At 39.3% G+C, this 23044-nt stretch overlaps 2 protein-coding genes across 5 annotated transcripts in view; one reads left to right on the top strand and one right to left on the bottom strand.

Moving 5' to 3' along the window:
- Nucleotides 1-130: 130 nt before the first annotated feature.
- Nucleotides 131-2431, bottom strand: LOC136762699 (uncharacterized). The gene is made up of 5 exons (XM_066716262.1): nucleotides 2301-2431; nucleotides 1735-2131; nucleotides 802-995; nucleotides 565-664; nucleotides 131-209 (listed from the first exon to the last, which is right to left on the bottom strand). The coding sequence occupies exons 1-5, from the start codon at nucleotides 2363-2365 to the stop codon at nucleotides 156-158; spliced, it is 810 nt and encodes a 269-aa protein (XP_066572359.1). The 5' UTR covers nucleotides 2366-2431; the 3' UTR covers nucleotides 131-155.
- An 11390-nt stretch (nucleotides 2432-13821) lies between these two features.
- sncb (synuclein, beta) overlaps nucleotides 13822-23044 on the top strand; it is a 30690-nt gene continuing 21467 nt past the window's right edge. Inside the window, exons 1-2 of one of the 4 annotated variants that reach the window (XM_066716584.1) lie at nucleotides 13822-13896; nucleotides 16173-16306. In XM_066716584.1, the coding sequence (XP_066572681.1) occupies nucleotides 16186-16306 (121 nt within the window). In that variant the 5' untranslated portion in view covers nucleotides 13822-13896; nucleotides 16173-16185. Of the gene's footprint in view, nucleotides 13897-14955; nucleotides 15234-15454; nucleotides 15478-16172; nucleotides 16307-23044 lie in introns of those variants that run through there. The other 3 variants (XM_066716586.1, XM_066716583.1, XM_066716585.1) reach the window with 3 other exon arrangements.

The raw sequence follows: 23044 nt of genomic DNA, 5'->3' as shown, positions 1-23044 counted from the left end.
TATTTACATTTGTATTGATTACTTAATCTATGGTTCCAACATGCACAGTGTATGTTTAAGTGCAATAAGTGTTCTGAGATGTGCACGATTTCAATGTCCGTGTATGGGGAACACTCACATTTCCTGCTGTGAGGTGGGGGGGGCCTCTTCACTGGTCACTCGAAGGCTGATCTGACGTCCCATCGGCAAATGGGACAGGATGTGTTGTCCTGGAGGAGAAGAATTCAATCAAAACTAAATTAACTTCAAAATGTCTCAGTGTAAATCCACTGACTGGACTGCAATAAAACAGATCTCCTAGGATTAACGCACTCTTAACAGCACGCGATTTAACCGCGACATTTTGTGTGTGCAGTACAGCTGACACAGCACACACAACTGACATTATAAATCACACAGGAGCAACCCGTCATCATTTCCAAACATTTCTGACCTCTTATCCTATGTAGAAGTGTCATCGTATTTTTAAGGCCCGCTCTACCGTGAAGTACAGTTGCAGTGAAATCAATCCCAGTACTCTGTATCCAACCACACAGACAGTCTAGGAATGAAGGGAGGGCTCACCTCTAGCCAGCGATCCACGCACTGCACGTGGTAGTCGTGCAGGCAGGGCAGGGTCCTCAGCTCCTCGTCCTCGTCGAAGTCCATCAGGCACACTTGACATCTGAAATACAGAACAGTATTGGACACAGCTCAGTCAGGGGACCAAAAGCGAGTTTCATTTGATTTCACTGCGTCTAGAGACCCAAGGTGAGGAGAACTTGCTCTGACTCAGCAATAGGCTGCAGGAGGGCAACTCATGCTGTCTTCCCTCCACTGTGGGCCGGATCGAACCGCTTGGTGGGCAGGAGTTCAGTCTGCGATGCGTTCAGTCCCTCGTCTCCAAAAGCACCACCAGATTCCAGATCGCCATCTGAGCAGGAACAAGAGCACAAAGCCTGGTTTAAAGCACTGCGGGTTTGTAAAGCAAAGCAAAAAGCAGCACACAGCAAAATCTGAAATTACCCATAAAACAAGAATAAACTAAAAATAACACTTACTAATTGCTTTTCTTGTTTTTTATAAAGTGTCTGCAGCTTACGTGGAAACCACAGCACATGGCAAGTGTCCCAGCAATCACATTTAACCCTGCTCTGGTACCATGAAAAAAGTTACATTGACAGTACCATTGGGGTGGGGTCAGAGAGACCCCATGGTTAAGCAGAATAGGGCTCAAGTCCTGTCATTCAATTCCAATTATAATTTCAGTTCAAACAAGTCAATTCCAATTCCAATCTTGTAAACCAGGATCGTTTCTCAGTTCACATTCCTGTTCCAGTTCTGGAATTGAACTGGAATTGAACAGGAACTGACACATGAACTCTGGTAGCGAGTGATAAAATGACTAAACTGGATTAATTAATCTAGCCCTGCATCACTAGAAACAATTTAAATTTAAAATAAAGTTTTGCAAACACGCCTAGACACATGACCCACTAAGCTATGCTAAATACTGTAAATCTGTTCCTGGTCCAGGAGAGCTTTTCCAGCTCTCTTTAAGCTCGGACACTTTCAGAAACAGGAAGACTGAGGTGCACTGGTTCTACCAAGACCAATAATTAGCACAAACAGAACATGAAGTGCACAGGTGGAACAAGAACCGCCAGGAACAGGACTGGGGACCCTGCTCTAATACATCCGTCTGACTCAGACACATCTCAGGCTGAAACCACCTGTTGAGAGACCATTTCTTACCCACGAGCAGGTATTCCCACTCCTGTACCCCAGGATCCTCTCCATCATTTGCCACAGGAACCAGGAGATACTGATCATGACCCTCCAGCTCCTGTCCGTCAGCTCCCACTGTGACCAAGAGATACTGATCATGACCCTCCAGCTCCTGTCCGTCAGCTCCCACAGTGAACAGGAGATACTGATCATGACCCTCCAGCTCCTGTCCGTCAGCTCCCACAGTGACCAGGAGATAGTCCTCATGTTCCCCAGGCTCCGGCGCATCGCCTTCTGATGAAGGGTCCACACTAACCTGAGAGGAGGGGCGGGAGGAGACAGGCGAGGTAGGGGGGTCCTGTCCGGGTTGTGCGCTCTGAGAGCTGCTCTGCTGCTGCTGCTGCTGCTGCTGCTCTCTGTCCAGCTGTGGAAAACAACACATACATCAGCAAGCGCTACAGCACGAAACTGAGTTGTTCTCAGCGCCACCAGAAGGGGCACTGAATTGCTGAGCCAGGCACTGAGGATGGCAGCACTGACAGGACCTGTGTAGCGGCCACAAGCATCACAGCGCCTGCAGCAACGCCACTGACCTGCAGACGCTCTTCCTCCGTCTGAGCAGCGCGCACCACTGCCACAAACACCACATCTTCATCATCTTCAACCTCCTCCGCTTGTCCTGCTTCCTCCAGGAGGGGTTCGCTGCTCCTGTTGAAGAAAGCAGAGGGGGAGGGGGAGGGAAAGAGGGAGGGAGAGGGAGAGGAGGAGGGAGAGGGAGAGGGAGAGGGAGTGGGAGTGGGAGTGGGAATGGGAGAGGGGGTGCACTGCTCCGTCTGTACATACATACATACATACGTCTATACATATTAACATTCGCGTCAATAAAGCTTATAATGAATAACACAAGTTTGGAACAGCACAATTGCATTATGATATTTGGCCACTAGATGGAACTATATGGAACTGTAACACATGACAAACAGCCTGAAGAACTGACAAGGTAACAGATAAGCTATTAACAGCGTAATAGTATAAGAGTATAAAATATTCTGAAATGTCCACTGAACAATGACATGAAATGAACATTGAAATGGCATAAGTCAGCCAGATGCAAAGTGCAAACAGTAAGTCTTGGTTGAGCTGAGGATGCCTCCCCAAAATACTCCCATAGGGCTCCTGAGGAGATTGAACATGCATTACAATGTCATGCACACAGCATGTTGTGAATTAGAAATGCTTCCCCCTGCGATGTATTAAACACAATTGCTGGCATACTAGGTGTATCTGTAGTTCTCACATTACAGTAATAATCTACCTGTTCGTTAGCCTAAATTCATGAATTACTTTGTAAATAGTCAAGCAGACCTGCATTTCTCAAACCCATTTTTTACAATGACAGACGCTTAGTTTTACACATTGTTGCCCCAGGCTTAGTCCTAGTCAGCAGCACCCCGTCATGTGCAGTCTGAAGTCCATCAGTCCACAAAGGTCCTGACCAGTGGCGTATTTAGGGGGGACCACGATGTTAATGGATGTTAATGATGGAGGGGTATCCTACATCGTCTATTAGAATATTAGTTAGATTCGAAAATTAGTGTCATATTTTAAGGTCAGCAGCAATTCAGAAGGGGTTTATTAGAACTTCAAATCAAACTTTGTACGACAACGTTGAGCCTCAACACTAAACCGGTTCCAATGGAAAAGTCAGCAGGTGTTTGACTCCTAAATGCTGTAATTTGGTGTGGAAGTACAGTCTTATTTAAAGGGTTCCACCATAAAATGATCACAAGCTGAGAGTTTCCCACTCCTGTAAACCCCACAGAGTTCAAGTGGCACAATGAGCAAATACGCACAGGCTTGATTGTGCTCTTAGACTGTTTCAGGTGTCATTGCTAATCTGGATGTCAAGCTTGTTTCTTATTTTCCTAATGTAGCCTTTTTTTGTACCCTCATAACTGGAAGATTATTGAAAGGTAAATGTCATGTAATCCAGCTATGTACAGTACATTGAAGTTCACAATGATGGAGTCACCTATAATTTCTACTGAATTACCATGAGAAAAAGAAAACGCAATAACACATTGACAAACATGCATTTCCCAGAGTAGATGTCAGTTATATCTGAACCGTATGTAAAACATTAGCCTTAACATTATGTATAAGGAGTCTCAAGAGGCTGCAACAGCCTGCCTTATTTATCTTCCTCCTCCGAGATTCTCTTTGATCTCTAGACCTTATAAGCTTCATATTTACTGTTAAGACAGTTTCAGTCACCCAATTTACAACACTAAGTATATATTTGTTGATGATTGTTCTCATCTGTTTCATATATGCAGTAATGAAAATCCTTTAAAATATATAGTGGTCACCACATATATTTGTAACCAAGATAACTTGCAACAAGAAAATGATTTAAGAAGTGTATTAGTTTCTGCCACTTCTTGGGAGGGATTTTTCTATATAATCCCAAATAATTATATTTCAATTATAAAATTGAAATAGGCAAATACAATGTATATGTATTGTACACATATATTATAAACCTAAGGACTTGATACAGATATGTTTTAAATAGAATGTAACATCACAACGGCACTAATGTAGGACATATAAAACCAAAGCTTTACCATTGAATCGAATGTACTGAAAGGAATATCAGGAATCCTCTGGAGATCCTCTTTAGTGAAAGAGATTATTAAGTGAGATCAGTCGTCCTGGAACGCAAGGAATATAAAGTCCTGAGGTGACCTTTCTAGAAGAGTGTTTTAAACATTGATTATCAGCAAAATGTCATCATATCAGCTATAACCTGGGAAATAGCCAGCGGGTACAACCAGGCCTAGATATCATGTGAGAAATATATGTATCATCTGAATTTAAAGACAGAAGAACCAAAAGCACAGCCTCAATCAGAAGAAGGGTATGAGATACAAATGCTGCCGCTATATTTTAATGTTAAATTGGTGGGAATGATTCAAAGTACATACAAAAAAATATGTTTATCTAAAAAAAGCAAACCAAAGGATACGTAATTTGTGGATTCTTGTATGGGAGAAATAGGGCCTAGCTTATTTTACCTATTTTTATATTTTTAATGTGGATGCCTGTCAAATTCAAATCCTGGAGCCAAGTTCTTCCACATTCCTTTAATCATATTTTTAGTTTCACTGTTAAAATAAGCTTTATTTGTTACCAGTAAGTGATCCAAGTCTGAGCTGTCTTTAAATAAGTAAAAACTCTACAAACATTCGCTTCTGTTCTGTTCTGTTTTAATTGAGGCAAAATGTATAGTGCATGTACAGTATCTGCAAAAGATACATTTTTCAGTGTTTAATAGCAGAATCAGAACAGCAGAGGGCATATTTGGCTTTGAAAGTAACATATCTAGCTTAAGGAAGAAAGCACCATTGGAGGTCAGCTTTAATTGTTGGTTTTGGCATCACTGTGCATTCTTAATTGGCAAATTGCTTTCACAGCTTGAACTATCTACTGTATAGATTATCTGACTTGAAAAGGCTGTTACATCAGGGAGTAATTGGTGAGGATAACAAAGCACGCTCCTGGAAATTTAGAAAGCTATGCTGACTGTTTAACTAGTACAGCCTTTAATAATTATTTGAACATGCTCTTTGTTTCGGTAAGTAATGTGGAATAGTTCAACTACAGTGTTCAGGATTGTTGTTAGAAGAGTCTAAAGCATCTCAAATTCAATACTGAACTGGCATTATGAATATACTGTGTGTATACACCGATCAGCCATAACATTATGACCACCTGCCTAATATTGTGTAGGTCCCCCTTTTGCCGCCAAAACAGCCCTGACCCGTCGAAGCATGGACTCCACTAGACCTCTGAAGGTGTGCTGTGGTATCTGGCACCAAGACGTTAGCAGCAGATCCTTTAAGTCCTGTCAGTTGCGAGGTGGGGCCTCCATGGATCGGACTTGTTTGTCCAGCACATCCCACAGATGCTCAATTGGATTGACATCTGGGGAATTTGGAGGCCAAGTCAACACCTTGAACTTGTGATTTATCAGACCAGGCCACCTTCTTCCATTGCTCCGTGGTCCAGTTCTGATGCCCACGTGCCCATTGTAGGCGCTTTCGGCAGTGGACAGGGGTCAGCATGGGCACCCTGACTGGTCTGCGGCTACGCAGCCCCATACGCAACAAACTGCGATGCACTGTGTGTTCTGACACCTTTCTATCAGAACCAGCATTCACTTTTTCAGCAATTTGAGCTACAGTAGCTCGTCTGTTGGATCGGACCACACGGGCCAGCCTTCGCTCCCCACGTGCATTAATGAGCCTTGGCCATGACCCTGTCACCGGTTCACCGCTTTTCCTTCCTTGGACCACTTTTGATAGGTACTGACCACTGCAGACCGGGAACACCCCACAAGAGCTGCAGTTTTGGAGATGCTCTGACCCAGTCGTCTAGCCATCACAATTTGGCCCTTGTCAAAGTCGCTCAGATCCTTATGCTTGCCCATTTTTCCTGCTTCTAACACATCAACTTTGAGGACAAAATGTTCACTTGCTGCCTAATATATTCCACCCACTGACAGGTGCCATGATAACCAGATTATCAGTGATATTCACTTCACCTGTCAGTGGTCATAATGTTATGGCTGATCAGTGTATGTATGTATATATACAGTGCTTATGGAAAGTCTACACCGCCTTGAACTAATGGCTTCCTTTTTGCCACCCTACCATCCAGGCCACATTTGTGGAGTGCTTGGGATATTGTTGCCACATCCATAGTCTTGGCAATGAAAGCCCATAGCTCTTGCAAAGTTGCCATTGAACTCTTGGTAGCCTCTATGATCAGTCTTCTTTAACTCGATCACTCTATCTAGCCTGATCTAGGATTCTACATCTTAAATAACAGTCTTGACTGACTCCAAGGGATACTCAAGGCCTTTGATATTTTTTAAAGCCATCCACTGATCTGTGCCTTTCATCAACTTTGTCCCCGAGTTCTCTTGAAAGCTCCTTGGTGCTCACGGTTGAGTCTTTGCTTTGATTTGCATCAGCAAGCAGAGGGAACCTACAGGAACTGCTGAATTTATCTGAAATCATGTGAATCACTACAGTTCAACACAGTTTAACTTGGCGTGTGATTTTGAAGGTGAATGGTTACGCATGAGTTAATTTAGGGGGTGGATACATCAAAACAGCTAGGTAGCCACCTTGACCTTCTAAACTACCCCCTGTCAATGAGGAGGTAATTTATTTTTAAATAACTGGAGAGGGGAATTCATCACAAATCCACTGAGAGTAAAACTAAGCAAACCCTCTCACCATCCCAACACCTGATATCAGCACTGAGTCTAATATTAACTAGTTTTCAAGTCATAATGATTTGAGCTGATCCCACTTGCTTGATCAGATAATAAATATAATTTTTCTAGCTTAAGATGGTAATTTTTTTTGTGACACATTGACACATTATTATATTAATTGCACCAAACCCTTAAGCAATATCAGACTCCCCACTGGGTCAAGCAGTGCTACTTCATCAAACTACTTCAAACCTCTGGACTATACTGTATGTGTAATTACAATCATTATGATCTCTGTTCCACCTACACTGAATGAACATAATAGAGATTTTCAGAATAAATGTTTAGCAAAAGCAGGAAGAGCTGAATGCTTTTTGGGATGTTTTTATTGATGACGTTCTTCAAAGGGAAGCCTGGATGGATTGCAGAGGGGAAGGTCAATCTAGAGGTCAACCCTGCCTAACTGACATTTCTAATGAGTGCAGCAATAAGAGGTTAGCCTGCTGAGGTTTTGTAGCATCACTGGTCTGAGCGGTGTGACATTCAAATGTTTTCCATTTAAGTGTAATTAAAGAATCTCCCTGCCCCAGTCCCAGGGGAGTACTTTCCCTATCTTTGTCTAAAAGCCATCCTCATCCTGGATAGACCTTCTCATGCCCAATAACACAGTGGAATATATTGTGTGGGAATGTATTGATTAGTTCTGTAAAAGATGCGTTGGAGGCGAGTAAGATGGGAGTAATTACAGGCCAGAGCAACCCAGATATGTCCATCAGCCTTCTCTCGTCTCTGAGTGGAATACTGAATGGAGCCACGCAAACAGTTATTCATCTTCCCTTCAAACAAGTGACATCTTCAGCAGCACAGCAGTCATGACACCAGCCCCTTAAAGGTGAACAAAATCAGACTTTTATGCTCTTACTGCCAGTAATGAAATTTGCTGACTAATGCAGAAGTCACTAAAACTGCCAAATGCTACAATATTTGGCTAAGAACTCGATCGCAAGAGATGGTGGGCAATGTTTTCAGTGGTTGCTGGCTTTGTGTGTCTATGGCTATCATTGATGACAATCTCTGGTCTTGTCAACTGGATCTACAGCCTTGGTTTGGCAAACATATGAAATTGAGCAGCTGGGCAAGGAGACTCCCCAGTTGCAGCGTTTAATTATATGACTACCACTGAGGTAATAGGGAATTGGCTAGGGGATTCCTGACCTGTTTATCACCAGTGACCTCTGGAAGTGAAAACGATCATTAAGGCCTTTGTCCATTTTCAGGATGACATGATAGCTCTGCTGTTTGTGTCTCAGGATCGCGGGGAGAAAAAGGCAGATGGGCTGGTGATGCACGTGTATCACACTTCTCTTGTCTTTCTCTGTCTCAGTGCAGCGCAGGGTGGCAACGGGAAGCATTATGAAATGACATTCCAAATTACAGGACATAAAATTGGAAAAATCAACATGAGTTAATTTCAGAGCATCCTACATGTGTTTTTATTTATTTATTATATTTTTTATTGAACTGCTTTGGATGCATTGGGGTAAACAATGCAATTGTGTCTTCTAGATAATATGAGGGACACATAAATAGGCAGGATGCTGTCATTAGTTGCCACCTATTGCAACTCAAATGGAAATCAATAACTCAATCAGCCACTGCAGATGTGTGCTCTTCTCTAATACAGAATGATCAAACGACAGCATTAAACATGTACATCTTAAGTGGCATGGATATCGGTAATTTCCTCATGATCTGTAATCCTCAACTTCGTTGGTTTTCTTTATTGTATGATAGATTGTGCAAGGGGTATCTTGAGCGAAGAAAGAGTCAGAAGACTATCAATTCCTGTCATTACAAATCACTAATGGTCTGTGTGTGTGTGTGTGTTTGTTAATTTGCTTGTTTGTTTGTTGACCTCTTTTAATTCCAGAGTAACACAAGTAACTCAATCTTGGTTGAAAATAATTGCAATTTGTGTTATTTAACTTTGTTATTTCTGTCCTGTATGAACTTAGGTGAAGTATTTTTTTTTTGTTTAGGCTGCTGTTGCGATTACCATGCAGTTAGAACACAGGTGATAAATAATAGTCATGTGCCTGCCCATGCAAAATTATGAATGTACAGCACTGAACACTTTCTCCAGCTTTTCATCTCATGCAGCCTGAAACATTCCTTTCAATACAAGATATATATGTAGGGGAATAGTACTCATGTTAAATAATAATACAGTCAGGCAAGATGCCAGCTAAATCCCACAGATAGCATCGAATATCACAGAGAACTGCATTGTTTCTAGGAAATTGTAAACATACTCTAAAAATCAATAAAGTAACCTTGGTCCAAAGATGTATAGCTATTTTATATAGTAAGCACACACACAAAAAAAGTATTTTCCAGTCATTTGAATGTCACAATCAGATCTGAACTTATATTTCTAAATACAGAAAGGCATTTTATATCAAGAAAGAAAAATAGATTTCATAAATATGCATTGCAAAACAATTTAATTAAATATGATATATGTCTCTAGCAGGAAGATCAATAGCCATAAATAAGAAACTTCAGAGTAAAATAATAATCTTTCCGTTAACTCAAAGTATTACAGGCAGACAACAGCTTCAATAAATAGCCAATTTAAGCTCCACGCAAAGTAATGCTAATGGCATGGCTATAAAGAGACCCTTAAAATAGTCTGGACAACCAATAAACCTCCAGCCATTAAAACTGCAAGCAGCTCAGCAACAAATATATTGTAACTGTGAATCTAAATAATGTGTTTGTAGTACAAATACAATGACTCCCATTATTTGTGCATCTAGTTTACAAATACACATTACAGTCACTATGAAACGTTTGATAATGAAAGCACATGCATTCATTCAGCTAGCTTGGGGATAATTGTAGTGACTGGTCTGGAAGAAGGAAAGTACTGTACTGCACTCTAGCTATTTAAAACATACTATAAATACTTAAGGAGACATTTATTATATTAAAGTGTATAACAAAGTGCAAGAAAACATCCTACAGTATGCAAACATATCCTAGGTAACATTTAAAGGAATGTTTGTGTAGAACCATCTGTACCAGTGTACAGACATTTATAATACGTTTATATACAGTACTGTGCAAAAGTTTTTACATTGAAGATAGTTCTTAAATGTACATTTGGAGTCGTTATGCTGCAGAATAAATTTGGGGCCAATCAGATGCCTCCCTGATGGTATTGCATAATGGAGATGTATCTGCCTGTACTTCTCAGCATTGAGGAGACCATTCATTCTGACAAAATCCCCAACTCCATTTGCAGAAATGCAGCCCCAAACTTGCAAGGAACCTCCACCACGCTTCACTGTTGCCTGCAGACACTCATTCATGTACCGCTCTCCAGCCCTTTGGCAACAAACTGCCTTCTGCTACAGCCAAATATTTCAAATTTTGACTCATCAGTCCAGAGCACCTGCTGCCATTTTTCTGCACCCCATTTCTTGAGTTTTCGTGCATAGTTGAGTCACTTGGCCTTGTTGCCACGTCAGAAGTATGGCTTTTTGGCTGCAAGTCTTCCATGAAGGCCACTTCTGACCAGACTTCTCCAGACAGTAGATGGGTGTACCAGGGTCCCACTGTTTTCTGCCAATTCTGAGCTGATGACACTCCTGGACATCTTCCGATTGCGAAGGGAAGTAAGCATGATGTGTCTTTCATCTGCTGCAGTAAGTTCCTTGACCAACTACTATGTCTACGGTCCTCAACGTTGCCAGTTTCTTTGTGCTTCTTCAAAAGAGCTTGGACAGCACATCTGGAAACACCCGCCTGCCTTAAAATGTCTGCCGGGGAGAGACCTAGCTGATGCAGTATAGCTGCCTTGTGTCTTGTTGTTGTGCTCAGTCTTGCCATGGTGTATGACTTTTGACAGTAAACTGTCTTCAGCAGTAATGATTGTGTTTCAACCTAAATATTGAATTGATGATCATTAGCACCTGTTTGGTATAATTGTTTAATCATACACCTGACTATATGCCTACAAAATCCCTGACTGTGTGCAAGTGTACCTAGAAGAATTGATGCTGTTTTGAAGGCAAAGGGTGGTCACACCAAATATTGATTTGATTTAGATTTTGCTTCTGTTCACTCACTTTGCATTTAGTTAATTGATAAATATATAATCTATTAACATGTCTATTATTGAAAGCATTCTTACTTTACAGCATTTTTTCACACCTGCCTAAAACTTTTGCACAGTACAGTATATATATATATATATATATATATATATATATATATATATATGTATTCTAAATATTTTAAACTATATGAGAATATATAATGCCACATTGGCTGAAGTCCTGAAAACAGTAGTAATTTAGACCAGCTAAGTATATCAATTTATTGAATTACTCATTAAGACATTAAATAGGCTGGTAGCATATAAAACATAGGGCCAGGAACAAGCATATCTGACATAGTGGTTGCTGTCATGCAACATAAAGTAAAATACCAGGGTATATAAGCAGAAAGAAACTGGAATTGTTTGTACAGTTTTAAATAAGCATTAATCGATGGATTCCTACGGTTATAACTGTCAGATACTGACTTCTCTTATCACTTTGTGGCCTTTTGTGTCTGCATGTTTTTCCTAATTAAAGGGATGTTGAAAACCAGATTTCATTGAGCATGGGATTCATTCTCGGTTAAATTTGCATTTCCATTCATCAGTTATTGATATTCAGATATTGATATCTTAAGCAAGGATTCTGAATAAGTAATTAGTTGAACCAGTGTATGCAGGTAAGCTCAGATGATAATTAAATTATGTTTACCGGCAAATAGTTTATTTAGCCTAAGGCGGATTTTTCAAACCTTAATCTTGTATTAGCATTCATTTTAAAAGACAAAACTGTGAGCAGAATGTATTGGTTTGGGGAGAATAGAGTGTGTATTGATTCAATTATACAGTATATTGATTTTATGTGTTGTATACTTGTATACTCATAGGAGTCCATGCAATATTTATATTGTTTATGAAATAAGGCTGACTGCATTAATGCTGATTGGTAGATTGGTATCAGGACATCCAACTCCATTTACAAATGTGTAAAATAGGTTTTTAAAACAACTATTCTTTAAAGCTCTGAATTTAATTCAAGCTAAATGTCCATCTACAGTTGCAGCCACAAAAGATCCATTTAGGATCATAGCTGAAAACATAATTTATAGCAAAATAAAAAAGATGGAGGACAATTGTTTTAAGTGGATAGAGACAAATTTGAATAGGCAAATGAAAACACATATCAACTGGTCAAGAGAACGCATTAGCTAGCATAGGTGTCTTTTGGCAAGGAGGGGGTTAACAGTCCCGGGGGATCTGGCGAAGGTATTTAATGCAAAGATTTAAGTGAGAAGTTTAAAACCTTCCATGGGCTTCCAGCAAAGTTCACTTAAGAGACCCACAAACTGAGGTGAGATTATTGGACAGCTGTGTTTGCTTTCACTGCAGAACAGAACAGTATCTGGAACAAACAGTACAGGAAGAGAGAAGAACTTTCCAAGTCAGACGTTCATTACATCATAAATTAAAAAAAGAGAACATCGGTCTGTCAACAGCAATCTATACACAATCTGTAATGTCTTTGTGTTTACTAAAATAATGCTTATGAAGGGAAACAAATTGAATCTTGGAAAACACAGATATGAAAATATACTGTTCTATAAATTATATATGTTAATGAAAACAATAGAAACTTAAGACAAAAATTACTTTCATTGAACTAATCAAATTGTATGCAAAATAAAGTATTATTATGTATGTATGTATTTTTATTAGTGTTAAATTAAATTGTTTAAATATCTAAATATTATCATGTTTTGTTTGTACAATTTACTGTGCCAAATGGAAATGTTTGCACCAGTTCTGTAGAAGCACACATAAAACCACAGATCATGATATCTGGGCATTTTTTAGAAATGGCAAACCATAACAAAACCAGACATGATGTGGGGTTTACATTTGTGGTCATAAAGAAGGCTTTGCTGTCGCAAAAACATACTTTGAATCAGGCAGTTGTTGCAAACATAATCAGTAAAAAGCAAGGTACAGAAAAACAAGCTGTTATGTATATGAATGCTATTTAAACAGTGTTTTATTGTAATTTAGCATTTGGTAGTTACATTTCTCAGTGCAGAACTAATATATCTATTTTATATTGATCATGTGCTTTATATGTGCAGGTTATAACAAAATGCATAGTGTGTGTTTCCAAATCATATTTAATACACACCAAGATCCATATTAAAACTCCAAATGTACTCCAGTTGTATAAAACAACAAAATGTCACTAGAAAAGCTGCAAAGTTTCTGTGTGAATTGGACTATAGTTATATATCATTTAAGAGTATATAGTATACATTGTAAACTGTTGCCATTTACTATAACTCAGATTATACATTTGCCAAAAAAGTGCCCAATTTCAAATGAATAGCATTCCTTAATAGAACAGAAAACAAAATGAGTAACTTGGTAGGTAGGTCGGGGATTTGGAAGAACCATTATTTTATTTACTTGTTGTATTGCTGCCATTGTACTTGCATTTGAAAAAAGTAACTGTTACATTATACATATACATATACATATACATACGTGTGTGCATGCATACATGCGTTGCATGAGCACTATAATTTGGTAATTGGTGTAGCTGAGAGAGTTAAGCAATGCTATCAGTTGTATATTGTATCTAGAATCTAGAAATCCAATTAGCTGCCCCCCTTTACCTTGTGCAGCACAGGAAGGGTGCCGGTACGGGGTTATAAATGGCATAGCGGGCACCGAGGTTTTAAGAAGCTGTGACTTACTGACTCACTATAATTTATTACATGTGAAGAGACGTCTCTGCAGTAGGCTAAATAAGGTAGGTAGATTGCTTTCAATACATGCATACACTTGATGATCTTTCGGTAGAAAAGTAATCTATCTGTCTCTGTCGGCTGGCTGTCCGTCTCTCATAGCCTCTTTCAGAGGTGTATCCCCCTGCAGATTTCTTTACTTCTTGAGTTTTGTAATATGCAGATCAGTACGTCATGCATGTACATGTGTATCACCGCGCTCTCTGGGATGCAATTTACAACAGTATCACTGCTTACTGCAACTAAACCCATCATTTCTCATATCTGTACTTTATATGCAGATTATTTATATATATGGTGGGAATTTCCTGGCTTCTGTAGCTGCAAACCAACTCACAGCGCTGTTTTGTTGTTGTTGTTGTTGTTGTTGTTGTTGTTGTAAACTGTAATTGATACACTACCTATATTTTTAAAACATTAATTTATTTTATTAACATGCATTGAGATCTTGTGTGTTAACTGGTGTGTAGGTGTGTGTGTGTGTGTGCTATAAATAAATAAAACAGGCCAGATTAATCACAACTGAGAATAGTTTACCTTTTAATACGAGGTCACTACACTGTGCTTTTTATATATATATATATATATATATATATATATATATATATATATATATATATATATATATATATATAAGCTGTGTGAGTGTCTGATATTATTCTAGTTGCATGATGTAATGCATGCACATGTTATATAATGCTTTAATCTCCACGCTTCTGCAATCACCAAATGTGGATATTTTTACCCTTTGCAAATCCAAATAGAGTCGTTGAAAATCAGTGATGATGATGATGATGATGATGATGAAGAAGATGAAGCATGCATGTGTCATTTTCTAACACCTCATGGAAGATCAGATGGAGCAAAGGTGCAGAAGTAAAAACGTGCCCTGTTTGCATGACCATCTGATGCACAACGAGGCAGGGAAAGGGGGTCTGCTTGCACATTTATTGAAGGAGACGCAAAAGGTGGACTTATAATAAAAGAAAATACAATAAACCGTGGGCGGATGGTGGGTGGGGTGCCGTGTGCAGTGTCGATGTCTGATTGCAGGATTGGCGCTGATGAAATCCTCATCCTGGCTGTCATAGGGTGCGCGTCTATAATATTCACCGGCTCCAGCGCCGCTAGAAATAAGCTGACATCTTAGGGAGGCAATGGCAGAGCCTGTGTGAGTCTCTTCACTAAACCACAACGGGCTGCTCGGCTATTGGTTAAACAAATAAAGAGGAAGGCCGACGTAGTGATCATATTCAGATTTGCTTCACCCTTTGACGATATTTGAATCTCCTGGACTACAACTGCACAGCGATCTAAAGCACGCCTTGCTGTTTGTGGAAAGGTGAGTCTTATTTAATTGCACCTACGTTTAAAAAGGCACAGGTGTTTGTGGTAAAATCAGGGCGCATATTATTAGAGTAATCTCTGAAAGGAAGACATGATTTTCAGCTGTAGCAGGTGCATATGTGACGCCTGTGCACTGGTGATAGATCAGGCTTTTTTGTGTTTAAGTGAAGGGAGATGGATACATTTTCTTGTGAGCTGCTGTAGCCTCAGACATCTGGATACAATGCATAGCATGGAAAGTGAGTTCCAGTAAAATTATAAAAAAGGAGAATGCAAGGACAGAATGGTTTTGTTAAAATGAATGTCCTACGACTGTACAAGGGTGTGCAATCCTCAGTGTCTTTTTCATTGCGTGCATTTTGCTAGTTCATTTGACAAAACCCACCAAGTCTCCTTTCTGCTCATAATAAAGGAGTGTATATTAATAATGAAATGCTGTACAGGCATCCGTCAGCGGTGATCAAAGACAAGTGCTGCTGGTTGTAATAGGAGGGGGTTGCAGGTCATCTTCGCTGCCTGACAATGCCTTAATTGTTTTAATTAATTTAAGGGACGCACACACAATTAACCCATTCCTGAAAGGTCACACTTTGGGTTGCCCATATTCATTTGCATTCAGTTCTGTTTTGTGGTAGATTCATCTCGTTTTCTCCCTCTTTTTTTTTCTGCATGAGTGATTCAGTTGATATCGCGTTTTCTTTTCTTTCTTTTGAATGGTTTAAATTGCAAGCAGGGGAGCATGTGACAGTTTTGCTTTTGGTGGCAAGAATATATCTTTGTTTGTTATTCAAATTATTATTATTATTATTATTATTATTATTATTATTAACCTTCACCTTTGAATCATAGTATCAATATTTAGACATGGTGTAGCTACTACAACCCCCCAGCCCAATTAATTAATGTGGCTCTTGATTCGTTGACGTTTCCACAGCACAGTACCCAAGATGGATGTTTTTATGAAGGGATTGTCTAAGGCAAAAGAAGGGATGGCAGCAGCCGCCGAGAAAACCAAGGAAGGGGTGGCCGTGGCCGCAGAGAAGACCAAAGAAGGGGTCATGTATGTCGGTAAGGGAAGACTTCATTTGCGTGCTTTTTGATAACAATTGGGATTTCCTTTAAGGCAGCGTGATTTCATTTCTCCAAGGGGCAAGACCTGCTGTAAGAAGCCAGCCATTACATTAGATGTCCCTTTTATTGGTGGAAAACAAAAATGGTACTCTGACACTCCCCACCCCCCCATCCAGCTCTCCTCCCCCTGTGTCATCCCTCTGCTGCACCACTGTGATAGATTTAGAGAAAGCGAAGCGTATTATAATGTTCAGATGGGGTTGGGGGAGAGGGATTGTAGGAATGGGGGTGGGGTGGTCTGTCTCTCCTCTGTGTGCATTAAAACATGTCTTCTTCTCCCGACTGCAGTTAACAAACCGACCCTTACATGTTTTAATAGATTTTTTCTTTTATTTTTTGAAGGAACAAGCACATGTGTTAGATTTATAATACTACTACTAATATTAACAGCCTTCATTTTTTCTTAGCTAAGCATACAGTGGGGAAAAAAACAGATTTAATTAAATTGTCACTTAGCATTGCACACCAATAGCTTCTATTTATGTTCTTGTTAATTGCATGTACCTCCATGGTATCCAATTCCTGTTTTGAGCAATATAAATGCAAAATCTAAATGTAAAGGCTGTTGAAATCATATGGATTGGATTGTCTTTCGCAGTGAATTATCATAGGTTTACCGCACTGCTAAATGTAATATTTTGAAATTCAACAATATGTGTAGGATGTGGCGTATGTCCAAAACCTTTCAACACTGTGTGTGTGTGTGTGTGATGTATTTTTGGATGTTGTCATATTACTCTTATTTTAAATGCAAAACACAGCCATGTGAGGATAAGGTCTTTGTATTGAAACAAACACACTGAGTGGTATAACTTGGCAGGACAGAAATCAATACCTTGCAGAGAGGGAGAGAAATTGATCATTCTTTTAATTAAAATAAGAAGAAAATAAAACTCTTGGAATATCTCGAGAGAATGTAAGTAAGGCATAAGTGCTGGAGATCCCTGGCCTAAAGATTCAAGTTGACCCACTTGGCAAGACTTCAGAATAAAAGTACATTATAATCTATGCCCAGAGGTGGAAGTAGGCTGTGATAAGTGCTTTGCTTGCAGCTTCGTCCTGGAGTACTAATGTGCATTCAGCATGTGTATAGAAACTGTCTAGCCTACTTGTGTGTGGTAGTTTGCAGGTAAACACTTTTTATTTAACATGGTGTACCCTGCCCTGAATACATTTTGTATTGTTATTGGCTTGTGTACAAATATTGTAAAGGCTTTGATGTACATATTAATTGAACTGTTGATTCACTGAACTAACTTTATAGTTTATTAGATTGACTTACATTTATGAGTCGTGTTCCATAGGAGAGATTTTTTCATTCCTCCATTCATTCATAGACTTAAAAATATACATATCCTACTAGGCATTTATTTGTGTATCCTTGGTGTGATTGTGATAGAATCCATAGCCATCTCTGGAAATCGAATGTCTCTGCGTTGAAGTGACCTATTGACTCAAGTTAACAATGGAATGAAGTCTTTAAAAGAAAGCTCCAACCACGTCTATACAATATTAATGGATATTAACAGAAGATGACATATTCAAATATCTCCAAGGTCTCCTAAACTGAACATGAACCAATGTACTGCTGGTTTTACTTAGGAATCAGGTATCTCCTTGTACAATAAATAAACTAAAAGGGGCTGCTGAAAACAAAAACTGAGTCCCAGCTGTAGCCCAGGTAATGGATCTATTAGGAAAGGATAGTAAAATAAGAGCAGATTTCACTGGACAATGAATGCCTAGATGCAGTTTAGTTGTGTAGGGTGCCAGTGTATTCAGCTGCTTTATGAGGCTAATCAAGTTATTGTCTGACTGTGTGCACTTGCACTGATGTGTAGAAAGATGTGCACTCTTTCATTGTTGAGTTGTTGTGGTTGAGTTTTCCATCTATCAATGAATGACCTCAGTTTGTTATTGCTTCTGGAGATACTGTCACTTCTCACTGGGATTGTCACATTGTTGGTTGCTGTACTGCATGGGTTGGTGACAATGTGATGATTGGGTGAGGGAGTTTATAAGTAGGGCTTATAATCCACCCAAAACAAAACCACTAAAGTGCAATAATAAATAAATAACAACATATGGATTTTGTAAAGGTTATAAAGACACTTCTCCTTATTTCAGGCAAGACAAAACGGTATACAAATGGGAAATAAAAACTGTTTCTTTAAAGCCAGCTGTCAGGCGCTTTCTCATGGCAGCCTTAGGCCTATTAAGGCCTTCATACACGCACGATTCCTCTTTCTCTGGAGTGGGACCTAGTGGCTGGCAGAGAACACATTGCTCACCCAGTTGTCAGGAAAGCAGGGTGTCTTTGAATTGGGCCAAAGAGATTAATTTAGCTTTACCGACACTACTGCATAGGTAGACAGGGGTGTCTTAAATTATGAACAGCCCACCCAACGGCCGACGTATTTCTGCTCAGACAAGCCTGCTTGGCCGTCTGCCAGGAATGCATTCTGTTGACAGTAACGCAGTCCCATGTGGGAAGCCCCTGGTCTGTGTGCATTTATTTGCACACATGAATGAAAACATGTGAACTACTTTCAGTCTGCACTTAAATGGAATATGTATTATTACATTATGTAATCTGCTTTAAATGCTTAAAATTCACTGCATTATAACTCTGTTAAACCCATGTAAGATTTTCATGTTACCGTTTTTACACATGTAGCCAAAGCTTCAAACCTATAAAGGTGGGATCTGAAATGGTAAGATATCGCCAAGATATAACTCTGAAGTATAACAAAATGCTTCTCTTGACAAAGTCCAAGGACAGATAAATATATTATGAGATTTGTTTTGTATATATTGTTAAACAACTCTTATTATAAGACATAATGATCTGTTTGACTTAAGTAACTTAGAAAACAAATAGTCTCCTAATAGCGGTTCCATGCTACCTTTGTAAATCTAAGAAAATAGATGGGAAATGATACACCCAATACTTCTAAAGACATTGTAAGAAAAATCAGTTGCTGAGAAATTGTGGGTCAATCCCCTGTAGTTAAGATCTATTTTGGTTTTCAGCTAAAGGCTAAATTAACCAAGCAGGTTCAAGCTTCGGTACTTTTCCAGCCTTGCAGTGGATTGCATGTCCCTGAGTTGGCTCTCTTCTTCACCAGCTGTTGTGGACGACAACCAACTCAGCTGGAGATGAGGAGAGAGGAGGCACTTGCTGACAACTATCATATCTTTGTTGAGGCATCTGGCAACACATATGCATTATTTCCTTAATCTTAAAACTAGATCTAGACTGCATTTATTTATGCCACATAGGTAATGAGCAGTACATTTTCTATTGCACTGTAAGATAGTATTTGTAAGATGAGATGTTACAGATTAAATTGTTGAAGCACAGAGCACCCCTCTATGAAAGGGCTGTGTAAACTCTTATCCATCCATCAGTCAGTTTGTATTGTATAGCCCCTGTTCATTGTCTGCACCATCTCAATAGGCTTAACACAGTCCGGTCACAATAGGATGCAGTAAATATACAATACAAGAGCAAAGTACAAAAATAAAACAATCTGTGAACGCACAACATGCTCACAGAAGCTTGGCTCGCATTAAGGAAACCTTTACTCAACTTCAAGAGATGGAAAGGTCAAATCACACACAGATGTGTATTTGTTTAAAAATATGTAACATTTGTCACTTTTCTTCTGCTGTCAGTACTTAAACCGCCATACAATAGTGCCTTTAACACTTTCACACTGCAGTCAGACTAGATTTTTCACACCTTACTGTGTGTAAGAAGCCCTGTTTTTGTGCATCAGGGATCTAAACACTTCCTAGTGCGCTCATGTCAAGTATCCATATCTTCATTGTTCTGTCATTTGGATTTTAGCAGGACAGTTAATGATCTGGAACCAACTCACAGTGAGTTACTCAAGTGGCAGTGTGGAAATGTACGGTCTTGAAATACAAATGAAAATCTGGACATATGACCTGCTTTGCTAGCAAATCATGAATCTTCACAACATCCTTGCTCCCAATAAACACGCATATGTAGGGTTTAAGTGTAGGGTTTCTCTCCAGTGTTTAATTTGGAACCAGTAAATTTGAACCTTCTCAATAAGTGCTTTATGGTCTTATTGTTTCGCAATTATTCTAGTGTATTCTATGTCAGTTTCTAGTATTTGTATCTGCCTTCATACAATATTCGTATTGTATTGCTTATTAAACAGATTGAACTGGAATTTAAATTAAACAAAAAAATAATAATAATAACCGACCTCTTAGTTCAGTTTTTGTGTCTGGTTAATTTAGAATAAAAGCTGTTTTTGTTATCCGTTGGCCAATTAATCAAATACACCACCTTTTCCAAAATATATTTTTTTCCTTCCATTGAATACTTTGTCTTCGGATGTAACGGAAGAGATAGCTCTGTTGTCAGCCATGTGGTTCAATTTAAGAAGCAGTGTAACAGGGTGTCTGTAGTGCACATGAAACGCATATAATGAACCACTGTCTTTGTGTGACCCGCTGTACCACCGCTTTGCATTCTGGGCACATATGCACCCCTTTCACAAGCTGTTTTATCTAGGTGTAACTGTGTTTCAAATCTGTGTTACACAATTGAAAATGTTACACATCTTAAAACAATGATTGATAGACGTTTCATAGACTTTTCAGTAATGGGAATAATTGTTCATTCTTTTCGTGCTGAAAGTTGGTCAAAACCGTTTTGCATCAACAATTGAATCTTAAGCATACATACAACTGATATTTATTTCAAGGTTATTTATTTCCATGTCTGCTGTAATATCTAAATCACAGGCATTTGATTCTTGCAATGTTAACACAGCTCTTAAATGATACAATCACAGAGGCCTACTCCTGTTTTCTTGCTTTTAAAAGTGACTTTTTAGTTCAAACTGAAAATAATGCCCTGCAGTATTTCATATCGCCTGCACACACCAGGCTGGAGATTGTAGTAATGTGAGCGCCACCATCCATGGCAAGGTTTTACTATCGTGATTTTTTTGGGTAGCCCTCAGGAAGCATTTGCTGGTGAGAGATATGTAGCATGTAAGTGGCCTGCAAGGCACAGTGGACCTCGATCACGACGCCTCAGATACCGGCAACATGCATTGGTCAGAAGAAAGACATTTATGGAATACGCTAGTGTGTGTGTGTGTGTGTGTGTGTGTGTGTGTGTGTGTGTAGAGGATGTGGGAGTAGCAAGCGATTTTAATTCATGATATGCATTCACAATCCTTTCGATGTGATCGCTTCTTAAAAACGCGTGATTATTAATGAGCCATGCTGGCGAGTGTGTAAACTTCTGCATCACGTTAAAGGGATGAGAGTCGAGTGTTTGTTTATTTTGAGACTTTGCCTCAGATGTAGGTCAGTGTGACTTGTATGATGTACCCTGCCAAGGGTGTAAATAATACATGCATGTAGCCGTGTTGCGGCCAGCTTTGCAGCTTTGAGTACTTTGCAGTGAATGGCATGTGTCATTCAAAGGAGCTTTATAATGATGGGTTTCTTTACATTTTTTCTTTTTTGTTTTTACTTTGGGATCTGTGAAAGACCAAGGCCCAGGGAATTCCCTCCTCCCACACTCACTCGAGTTTTTATTTGATTTTTATTGATTTTTCAGTTACCCAAGCTGGCACAAATCCCTACTGATGAGCTAAAGACCGGTTAAATCAATTGTATGACTTACTATGTATTCAATTGATGTAGGCCTAATCATTTTAGCCATTCATTGGACATATGCTGCATACAATACTAACACAACTGCCACATTCAGCACTACTTACTATGTATTGACAACCACTAATACTTTTTTGATTGTTTTTCTTTTTATCGCATTGAGAGAAAACTCAAAGGTTCCCATTTAGGCCTCTACACTTTTAATTTCCTCTACACATGCCTGGGAGATAGTGTCTGCAGTGTTCAGCTCTCGAGAGCCTGATGAGACAGAAGTGGATTGGGCGGTATCTTCCTTTGAGGATCTTAAAGGGTTATTTAATTTCTTGCATTTTGTTTGCCGTATGTTGGAGAGTCATCTGATAACCCTCCGCACACATCCCCCCCCCCCCCCCCCTCCTCCATCTCACACTTACAGTTTTTGATCATCACCTGCTAAAATCTCTCCTGCTCTTTTCTCACTCCAGCACGTGTCTCAGACAGTGTGTTGGTGCTGTATGACATCTGCCCTAGTCGTCTCATTACCACAAAGATCAGATAGCATTTTTACTAACCTAGTGAAACGTATACTTCTTTGTATGGGCATTGATCGATGCCTGTCACTATGTGGAATAATTGCAAAGAAGGTAGTGCATGAGGCTGTTTTAAAATTGATTTTATTATGTTTTTATTAATGCTTGGAGCCAAATTCCCTCTCACGGCAAAAAGGCACCTGCTTGTGTGCAATTTCTGTGCTTCCTGTTCTCAGTGCATGCTTTTTTGTATTTCAACATATCTTTTCATGCATATTACTGAGAATATGTTAATATGGCTATCACGTTCTATAGGCTATGCCATTGTCACAATGCATTAGTTGAGGTGGCCGTTGCAGCTTAATTAAGGATATAAATGAAAATCGGATTTGAATCCAACTGCAGTTTAGGATTCTCTGTGAATATATTTAAATGTGTAAATCTTATCTGTTGTCTCTTCACCTTACTGTCAGAGTACATCCACAGAGCTGCAGTG

The sequence above is a fragment of the Amia ocellicauda genome, chromosome 11 (genome assembly GCF_036373705.1).
Source record: "Amia ocellicauda isolate fAmiCal2 chromosome 11, fAmiCal2.hap1, whole genome shotgun sequence".
NCBI lineage: Eukaryota > Metazoa > Chordata > Actinopteri > Amiiformes > Amiidae > Amia > Amia ocellicauda.
The sequence above is the reverse complement of the archived record's forward strand: the minus strand, read 5'-3'. Positions and strand labels throughout refer to the sequence as shown.

Bases quoted from the DNA above. Each gene is read 5' to 3' on its own strand.
- LOC136762699 (XM_066716262.1), bottom strand. From the start codon at position 2,365: ATGATGAAGATGTGGTGTTTGTGGCAGTGGTGCGCGCTGCTCAGACGG. The intron at 2,132-2,300 runs GTCAGTGGCGTT...TGTTTTCCACAG, and splicing joins CGGAGGAAGAGCGTCTGCAG to CTGGACAGAGAGCAGCAGCA. The intron at 665-801 runs ATGAGTTGCCCT...TCTGTATTTCAG, and splicing joins CACAGTGGAGGGAAGACAGC to ATGTCAAGTGTGCCTGATGG.